The sequence below is a fragment of the Giraffa tippelskirchi genome, chromosome X (genome assembly GCF_054371585.1).
Source record: "Giraffa tippelskirchi isolate mGirTip1 chromosome X, T2T-mGirTip1v1.2.pri, whole genome shotgun sequence".
Taxonomy (NCBI): domain Eukaryota; kingdom Metazoa; phylum Chordata; class Mammalia; order Artiodactyla; family Giraffidae; genus Giraffa; species Giraffa tippelskirchi.
In genome coordinates this window covers 56,683,506-56,693,999 of record NC_137289.1, presented here as the reverse complement: position 1 = coordinate 56,693,999, position 10,494 = coordinate 56,683,506, and the positions used below count along the sequence as shown (strand labels likewise).

At 42.8% G+C, this 10,494-nt stretch overlaps 1 protein-coding gene across 1 annotated transcript; it reads left to right on the top strand.

Annotated features, from left to right (window-relative positions):
- Positions 1–4,655: 4,655 nt before the first annotated feature.
- Positions 4,656–5,768, top strand: TCEAL6 (transcription elongation factor A like 6). The gene is given in 4 exon segments (XM_081565853.1): positions 4,656–4,665; positions 5,173–5,294; positions 5,296–5,407; positions 5,410–5,768. Coding segments are annotated over 4 exon segments (603 nt in total).
- Positions 5,769–10,494: the final 4,726 nt, after the last annotated feature.

Below are 10,494 nucleotides of genomic sequence, written 5' to 3'. Positions count from 1 at the left end.
TATGATCCTGCAAACTCGCTCCTGGGCATATATCTGGAAACAAACATGATCCAAAAGGATACATGCACCCCAATCCTCACTGCAGCACTGTTTACAACAGCCAAGACATTGAGGTGCCCTAAATGTCCCTCAACAGAGAAATGGATAAGGAAGATGTGGTACACATATAAAATGAATATTACTCAGCCATTAAAGAGAATGAAATAATGCCATTTGCAGCAACATGGATGGACCAAAAGATAGCCAGGCTGAATGAAGTAAGTCAAACAGAAATAAATGTCTTATGATATATCTTATATGTGGAGTCTAAAAAGAAGTGATACAGATGAACCTACTTGCAAAGCAGAAAGAGACTCACAGACTTGGAGGACAAACTTGCGGTTGCTGGGGGGAAGGATAGAGGGAAGGAATGGTTGGGAATTTGGGGATGGACATGTACACACTGCTATGTTTAAGGTGGGTAAGTGGCAGGGACCTACTGTGAAGCACATAGAACTCTGCTCAATGTTATGTGGCAGCCTGGATTGGAGGGGAGTTTGGGAGAGAACAGATACATGTATATGTATGACTGGGTCCCTTCACTATTCACCTGAAGCTATCAGAACATTGTTAATTGGCTATACTCCAATACAAAATAAAAAGTTTAAAAATAAATAAATGTTGTATACCCCAATATAAAATAAAAAGTTTTAAAATAAATTAAAATTTTATTTTAAAAATAAAAAAGAGACATGGTTGTTCTCATCTAGGAAAGCAAGAAATCTTACCCACAATTGAACACTTGCTATGTGCTGGGCACTGGAGCAGGTGGCTTTATGTGAATTACCTCTAGGATAAAAATCCTTCCTGATCTTCCCTGAACAGAAGGGTTGCCTGTTGACCTCGCATCCTATATAGATTATCATTGTTAAACAGTGTATTATTATTGGTGGTATTTACATTAAAGTGTTATACTGAATCCAAGCTCATACCACTTGTCACACAACAAGCCAATAAGTCAAGAGACAAGCTGTTGGGGCAGGGAAGATTGACTTTATTTGGAAAGCCAGCAAACTGAGAAGATGGCAGACTAATGGCCTAAAGAAAAATGTTAATTTGGGGTAGAATTCAAGGTTCTTTTATGCAGGAAAGGAAGAAGCAGGAGGAAGTGTTATGTAGTGAGGAATAGCCTCAAGCAGCTGGACATCAGTGAGGGTCTGAAGGAGGTTACAAAACTTCTTTGTTCTTGGTCAGTTAACTCCTACTGGGATCTGGTCAAGATATTCCTGCAGAACTAGATAAGACAAATGCTAATTTTTCTTTTTCTTGTTTCCTTATCACCTCAGGGGAGGAAGAGTTTTTTTTTCTTTTTTGAAAGGGGGATATCAGGTACATTCCAAGCTGCAGACAAAATTCTTTCAATGATTAATGAGCCAAGTTAGCATGACTAAACAAAGGCAACTAACTACAGAATACAGAGGTAAGAACTAAAATAGGTTCAAGATAGAGTAAGGATTGTTCTTCCTTACAGTAAGGACTGTAGCCCGTCGGGCTCCTCTGTCCATGGGGTTCTCCAGGCATGAATACTGAAGTGGTTGCCATTTCCTTCTCCAGGGGATATTCCTGACCTAGGGATCCAATCCAGGCATCCTGCATTGTAGGCAGATTCTTTACCATCTGAGCCACCAGGGAAGCCCTCAAAATAGTTTCAATACAGGGTAAGAATTATTCTTCCTTATTACAAAAGTAAGTTGAAATGGATTTTGTAGACCGTTTTTACTTGAGTTAGTTTCCTAATGCTTCCTAACCACAAACCTGAAGGCTTAAAACAATACACATATATTATCTTATAAGGTAATAGCTGCGGAAGTCAAAAGCCCCAAATCAGAAGGGAATGGCAATCCACTCCAGTATTCTTGCCTGGAAAACTACATGGACAGAGGAGCCTGGCGGGCTACAGTCCATGGGGTTTCAAAGAGTTGGACACGACTGAGCATCTTTCACTTTTCTAACTCAACATAATTGGCACATCCCTTCAAAGGACAATAAAAACACCATTTACAAATCTGCTAAAGAAACATTTGCGTCTACTTCAGAAGATAGTAGTTATTTTAAGAATATATCAATTAAGTACTACAGATTCAGAAATTGTGTTGACTTATTCTATGAACAGAAATTCTAATTTAGAATAAATTATTTTTGCTTCTAATTTAATTGTTCAAAATTTGAATCCCAAGTTTTCATGCCCATGTTAAAAAATAGGAGCGATATCTCTTAATATGTTGGCTTCATTAGCAAAAGAATTTAGGAAAAACTTATTGATGATAGTTTAAAATCAGCATCATCAAATACTAAAAGAAAATCAGTTAATAGTAAGTGATTTGATATTGCTTTTATCAAACTAATGGAATAATAATGTAATAATAATACATTTTTGGAAGCTCATGCTGATGAAAGAGAAACATCTAGCCTTGTTATTAATGGCATTGTGAATTCAGTTAATAAATTCAACATAAAATTATTTGTTATGTGACATTGATGTGTTAATTAGAATACACATTTTGATGGAACAAAATGTTATAGGAGGATAAATGTTTTAATAAATTAAAAAACATATGCATCAGAAATAGAATTGGTTGTGTCTCATATGTAATTAACCATTGTATAAAAAAGATGTATTATTTTTCAAATCAAAATAGAAACAGAGATGCCCCATAGTTACACATATGAACACTCAGACATTTGTATACTCTGTGTGTGTGTGTGTTTGTGTGTGCCTGTATGTGTGACAACACTGTAGAAACTACAATGTTTGCAGTTTTCTAGTCTTGGGTGGTGGTTTCATAAATGTAAAAGGGAAAAAAAAAACAGAAAGGAAATAGAAGGAAGAGGGACAAACGTGACTTACACGATGAATCTGTTCATTTGTGGACCATAGTTTTATTTTTTAATTTTATTTATTTTTTAATTAATTAATTTATTTTAGTTGGAGGCTAATTACTTTACAGTATTGTAGTGGTTTTTGCCATACATTGATAGTTTTAAATGTTTTAATGCTTCCTTTTTTTTTTTCTTTTTTAACCTTTTTGCTGTCTGACATTCTCTCTAGAAGAGAACGGGCCAAATGTTGGAGTCCAAGTTTTCAGTATGGAGAAGAGTGAACAGAGAAGGCGAGAAGAAAGTTCGTGAGCTCAGTTTGGGGTGTACGGATTTTGAGGTCCCTCAGGGATATTCAGGCAATGGTGTTCAATAGACAGCTGGAAAACAAGGTCTGACATTCAGGGGAGGGAATAACCTGGACACGTAGGTTATCGGGGATCATCTGTGTTTACAGGGAAATGGACAGAGATCAGCCAGGGAGAGAGAACACGTGGACTGAGAAGAGCGGAGGCTCAGGACACAGCTACTCAACGTGGCAGCGCAGCTTCCTGGTGAGCACCAGCACCAGGGCTCTGGAGTCAGGTGGAGCTGGTCTTGAAAGCAGGCTGTGGGGCTCTGTGTGGTGCGCTCTTGGCAAAGTCGGGTACCCTCCCTGTGATCTGCTGCCACAACTGGGGATAATGGGCATCTCAGAGGGATGCTGAGCGAGGACCTGAGATGCTTCAGGTAAAGCACCTGCAGTGAGGAAGCCTCCCTCCTGCTCTGTTTGTAACTCCCCCTTCTCCAGCCCCTCTCCACCTCTCCGCAGCTGTCGGGTCCCTCTGGGAAAGGGGGTGAAGGGGCGGGGCGGGAGGAGGGGGGAGAGAGAGCTCGGTGATGCGGCGCTCACGTGACCAGCCGGGCGCCCTGTAGTCAGGTCTCGCGCAGTCGGCTTGACTCGCACAACCCGCGCGGAACCGGCTCGCAGAGCTGCCCAGGTGGTGGGCGAGGGGCCAGCGGGCTTAGGCGAGCCCGAGAAGGGGCAGACCTGACCCGGGCCCCGCAGGTCAGGGTGGAGGTGGGCGCTGCTGGCGCCCCGGGCATGGGTGGAAGTGGATGGGGCTAGGATCCGGGAGCAGCGTGGAGGGGCGCAGAGAGGAGGGGGTCGCGAGATGGATGGGGAGTGCCACGGGGCGCAGCGTGGGCAGGTGGGGAGGGAGGACCCGGCAAGTGGCCCCGCCTCTTCCTCCACGCCCCTCCTCTATGCCCTCCACCCATTTTCGAGCCTGAAATGGGGTCAGAGGTGGCGGGAGCAGTGTGACTTTGAAACGTAGACAAATTTCTGAGAATACCCCCCTTCTCTGAGCCTAGGAGGAAATATTGACCTCCGCGTAAAGGGGTGGGGGTGGGGCGGGTTGCCTTCAGAAGAGGGGTCCCAGAGACCCAAACAGCTTGTAAAGCATCCTGGTCTGGTGCCTGAGGCCTGACAAAAAGATTTGGGGTCAGGAGAGGTCGGGGGTTGGGGTGGGGGAACCGTTGGATGAGGAGGGCCCAGATTCAGGAAAGTTACCCCAGTCCACAGACCGTGTAGCTGCTCTCTGTCTCCTGTCTGTCTACAGGTCTGCATGTCTGTTCCCAGCAGACCTGGATAGAAAAGAAGGAGAAACCTGTCCAGAATCCCTGTAAGTCAGTGAAGGAGGAGGGCACTGGACAGGCACGGGGCTGGGGGCTGGCTGGCACAGCTTGGGCAGCATTTGAAGGTCCCACTGCCCATCCCCTACCACATATAATATACACCCTCCCCGCCACACTAAAGGATGGTACAGGGTGTGAGGGCCTGCCAGGGAACGGTTGGCTCTCAGTGCAGAAGGAATCGGGGAAGGCAATGGCAACCCACTCCAGTACTCTTGCCTGGAAAATCCCATGGATGGAGGAGCCTGGTGGGCTGCAGTCCGTGGGGTCGCTAAGAGTTGGACACGACTGAGCGACTTCACTTTCACTTTTCCCTTTCACGCCTTGGAGAAGGAAATGGCAACCCACTCCAGTGTTCTTGCCTGGAGGATCCCAGGGATGGCGGAGCCTGGTGGGCTGCTGTTTATGGGGTCGCAGAAAGTCGAACACGACTGAAGCGACTTAGCTGCAGCAGGAGGAGGAATGGTGGGGTAAAGGGTAGGCAGAAGGCACACTAGGCCGGACCAAGTCAGAAACCCCTGACGCGGGTGAGATGCCAGTGCTGTCCAGACCTGCCTTCCACCCCAAACCCTCAGTCTCCCTTGTCTACTCTTTGTCTCTTCTCTCCCCTGTCCCCCCGCCAACCCCACCCTCATCCCCCAGGACAGGAAAAGGAGGGGACATCTCAACATGGAAAACTCTGCAATGAAAATGAAAGAAAGTTGGAAAGTGAGGGAAAGCCAGAAGTTGAAGTAGAGCCTGAAAATGAAGCAAAGTCAGATGAGAAAAGAAAAGCCGGAAGTGGAGGGGAAGTCAGAACAGGAGCGAGAGCTCCAGAATGAGGGACGGCCAGACGATGAGAGACAACCCGCAGATGAGGGTCAACCAGCAGATGAGGGAAGCAAGAAAAGCAGGGCAAGTCCGAAGCTGAGGGAAACCCACTCAGGGAAAGTAAGCTGGAATCCCAGGCAAAGTCAGAGAGCCAGCCGCGCACTGCCGAAAAGTACCCTGCTGAAGATTGTGCGCCCCGGAAAGCAAAATGAAAAATGGGCAGGACGAAGGAGGATTCCCCCAGGGACTATCAGGACAATTTACAGGAAAGGCATCTGGGAGGAGAGGAGATGCTGAGAGAATGTGGAGCTCTGTCAAGGGCTCAGGAAGAGCTAAGGAAAAGACAGAAAATGGGTGGTTTTCATTGGATACGAAGAGATGTACAGAATCCATTCACCCCAAGGGGCAATGGGGTGTCAGGGGAATGAGGGGCGGAGGGAGGGGCCAAAGGAGCTTACATGATATCCCATATCTTTAATGCCTTGGCGTTTGATTCTGATTTCTCTGATGAGAATATCGCTGACCCTGCTTTCCCTGGCAGGCACTTGCCAAGCTATGTGTTTTATCCTCAAGCTGATACTTTGCTTTAGGTGTCACTGTCGTTACCAGCAGCCTTTTGATTCAACTACAGTGCTCTTTGTATTTCTGTAGGGGGTTTTCATCCATGTGCGTGGAGGAGATGTTCATGGTACACGGTACACTGTAAAAGAGCAATAAAGAAAAAACACTTTTCAAAACTGTTTCAGAATACTGTATATTCCGTTTTGTATACTATATATTTCAGAATATATACTGTCAAACCATTTTTGTAAAAGTATAAATGTTTGCATAATGCATTTGTGCACAAACTATGAAAACTAAAACCTAGGTGTTGTTTTTTTCCTGCATGGTAGCCAGAAAAGAGGTCTTACCTCTACTTGAAAATGACTCAAATCACCCAATGGTACCTCCATGCCATTCCTCCACAGGTATGTCCATCCCCATGTCTTCCCCTAGTTGTAACCATGTCAGTGGGCACTGCCAGCCCTTCTCCTGAATCCTCTACCATCCTATGGTTCCCAACGTGTGTGATTCTTTTTCTTTCTTTGCCCTCTCATCTATGCTTTTTCCTAAATGATATGGATTGTATTAGTCATTAAAAAAAAACAACTAAGACCACAAAACAGTACATGATAAGTGATTGGACTGTTCAGTGAGTTTACAAGTACAATGAAGACACTTAATATTCCTGTTGTTAGGAATAATAATGTACAATAATAAGTACAACTCATATTAACTATGGTACTCAGAGCTAGAGGAATCAACTTGGCAGTAGCCTGCGAGGTTCCTCTGACCATGGGATTTCCCAGGCAAGAATACTGGACTGTGTTGCCATTTCTTTCTCCGGAGGATCTTCCTGACCCAAGTATCAAACCTGCATCTCCTGCATTGCAGGCATTGGCAGGCAGATTCTTTACCACTGAGCCACCAAGGAAGCCCATTATAAAGACACACTGCTGTAAGAGTCAGTGTTGTCATCTGTCAATTGGGGATATTCGACTCATGGGACTGCCAAGTGGATCAAATGAGGTTCTGAATGTATGAGATGTGTTGTGACCCAACTCCCACCAAATACCTTGTGGAAGAATGGCTCCCATAGGACTCTCAGGCAGTAGTAGGTATGTGGATGGAATCAGACACTCAGAGGAGAACTGAGGGAGGTCTCACTTGTGCCCAGGAACAAGTTCAAGCAGCTGAGAGATAGATGCCATTCTCTCTTGGATAGTGCCATGTCTGCTGGGCACTGTGCCCCTTCTCCTGGGTCCTGACTCATTACTGATACTGTATAATGAGCTGGAGGGCAAAATGAGCTGGAGGGCAAAAGGTGCCTGAGCTCTATCAATTCTCTGGAGTCAATGCCCACCTACCCTTGACCTCTATACAAATGTTGGTAAAGCCAGCATTTGAGAATTACAGTTACCCTGTTACCTGTGGGTATCCTCCCAGTATTACTTGAGACTCTAATATCTTTCAGACTCTTTTCAAGCAAAATGATCACTTATGTGTATTTTGTTGATTTGTGAGTTTTTGCATGCATGAACATCCTTCTTACCAAGTTCAGGTGTTGCAGGTTAGAACAGGGGGAAATATCTACAGGGCAGAGGCTGTGCTATTCTTTTTTTTTTTTTTTTTTTTATAAATTTATTTATTTTAGTTGGGGGCTAATTACTTTACAATATTGTAATAGTTTTTGCCATACATTGACATGAATCAGCCATGGGTTTACATGTGTTCCCCTTCCCGGACCCCCCACCCACCTCCCTCCCCATCCCATCCCTCTGGATCATCCCATTGCCCCGGCCCTGAGCCCTTGTCACATGCATCGAACATGGAATGGTGCTCTGTTTCACATATGACAATACACATGTCTCAATGCCATTCTCCCAGAACGTCCCACCCTCACCTTCTCCCTCAGAGTCCATAAAAATTGTTCCATGCATCTATGTCTCTTATTCTGTCTCGCATATAGGGTTATCGTTACCATCTTTCAAATTCCATATATATGCATTAGTATACTGTATTGTTGTTTTTCTTTCTGGCTTACTTCACTCTGTATAATGGGCTCCAGTTTCATCCATCTCAGTAGAACCGATTCAAATGTATTTTTTTTAATGGCTGAGTAATATTCCATTGTGTATATGTACCACAGCTTCCTTATCCATTCGTCTGCTGATGGACATCTAGGTTGCTTCCATGTCCTGGCTATTGTAAACAGTGCTGCGATGAACATTGGGGTACACGCGTCTCTTTCAATTCTGGTTTCCTCGGTGTATATGCCCAGCAGTGGGATTGCTGGGTCATATGGCAGTTCTATTCCCAGTTTTTTAAGGAATCTCCACACTGTTCTCCATAGTGGCTGTACTAGTTTGCATTCCCACCAACAGTGTAAGAGGGTTCCCTTTTCTCCACACCCTCTCCAGCATTTATTGCTTGTAGACTTTTGGATAGCAGCCATTCTGACTGGTGTGAAATGATACCTCATTGTGGTTTTGATTTGCATTTCTCTAATAATGAGTGATGTTGAGCATCTTTTCATGTGTTTGTTAGCCATCTGTATGTCTTCTTTGGAGAAATGTCTGTTTAGTTCTTTGGCCCATTTTTTCATTGGGTCGTTTATTTTTCGGGAATTCAGCTGCAGAAGTTGCTTGTATATTTTTGAGATTAATTGTTTGTCTGTTGCTTCATTTGCTATTATTTTCTCCCATTCTGAAGGCTGTCTTTTCACCTTGTTTATAGTTTCCTTTGTTGTGCAAAAGCTTTTAATTTTAATTAGGTCCCATTTGTTTATTTTTGCTTTTATTTCCAATATTCTGGGAGGTGGGTCATGGAGGATCCTGCTGTGATTTATGTCGGAGAGTGTTTTGCCTATGTTTTCCTCTAGAAGTTTTATAGTTTCTGGTCTTACGTTTAGATCTTTAATCCATTTTGAGTTTATTTTTGTGTACGGTGTTAGGAAGTGTTCTAGTTTCATTCTTTTACAAGTGGTTGACCAGTTTTCCCAGCACCACTTGTTAAAGAGATTGTCTTTTCTCCATTGTATATTCTTGCCTCCTTTGTCGAAGATAAGGTGTCCATATGTGCGTGGGTTTATCTCTGGGCTTTCTATTTTGTTCCATTGATCTATATTTCTATCTTTGTGCCAATACCATACTGTCTTGATGACTGTGGCTTTGTAGTAGAGCCTGAAGTCAGGCAGGTTGATTCCTCCAGTTCCATTCTTCTTCCTCAAGATTGCTTTGGCTATTCGAGGTTTCTTATATTTCCATACAAATTGTGAGATGATTTGTTCTAGTTCTGTGAAAAATACCATTGGTAGCTTGATAGGGATTGCATTGAATCTGTAGATTGCTTTGGGTAGAATACTCATTTTCACTATATTAATTCTTCCAATCCATGAACACGGTATATTTCTCCATCTGTTTGTGTCCTCTTTGATTTCTTTCATCAGTGTTTTATAGTTTTCTATATATAAGTCTTTTGTTTCTTTAGGTAGATATATTCCTAAGTATTTTATTCTTTTTGATGCAATGGTGAATGGTATTGTTTCCTTAATTTCTCTTTCTGTTTTCTCATTATTGGAGTATAAGAATGCAAGGGATTTCTGTGTGTTAATTTTATATCCTGCAACTTTACTATATTCATTGATCAGCTCTAGTAATTTTCTAGTAGAGTCTTTAGGGTTTTCTATGTAGAGGATCATGTCATCTGCAAACAGTGAGAGTTTTACTTCTTCTTTTCCTATCTGTATTCCTTTTATTTCTTTTTCAGCTCTGATTGCTGTGGCCAAAACTTCCAAAACTATGTTGAATAGTAGTGGTGAAAGTGGGCATCCTTGCCTTGTTCCTGACTTTAGGGGAAATGCTTTCAATTTTTCACCATTGAGGATAATGTTTGCTGTGGGTTTGTCATATATAGCTTTTATTATGTTGAGATATGTTCCTTCTATTCCTGCTTTCTGGAGGGTTTTGATCATAAATGGATGCTGAATTTTGTCAAAGGCTTTTTCTGCATCTATTGAGATAACCATATGGTTTTTTTCTTTCAATTTGTTAATGTGGTGTATTACATTGATTGATTTGCGGATGTTAAAAAAACCTTGCATTCCTGGGATAAAGCCCACTTGGTCATGATGTATGATCTTTTTAATATGATGTTGGATTCTGTTTGCTAGAATTTTATTAAGGATTTTTGCATCTATGTTCATCAGTGATATTGGCCTGTAGTTTTCCTTTTTTGTGACATCTTTGTCTGGTTTTGGAATTAGGGTGATGGTGGCCTCATAGAATGAGTTTGGAAGTTTACCATCTTCTGCAATTTTCTGGAAGAGTTTGAGTAGGATAGGTGTTAGCTCTTCTCTAAATTTTTGGTAGAATTCCGCTGTGAAGCCGTCTGGTCCTGGGCTTTTGTTTGCTGGAAGATTTCTGATTACAGTTTCGATTTCCGTGCTTGTGATGGGTCTGTTAAGATCTTCTATTTCTTCCTGGTTCAGTTTTGGAAAGTTATACTTTTCTAAGAATTTGTCCATTTCTTCCAAGTTGTCCATTTTATTGGCATATAGCTGTTGGTAGTAGTCTCTTATGATCCTTTGTATTTCTGTGGAGTCTGTTGTGATCT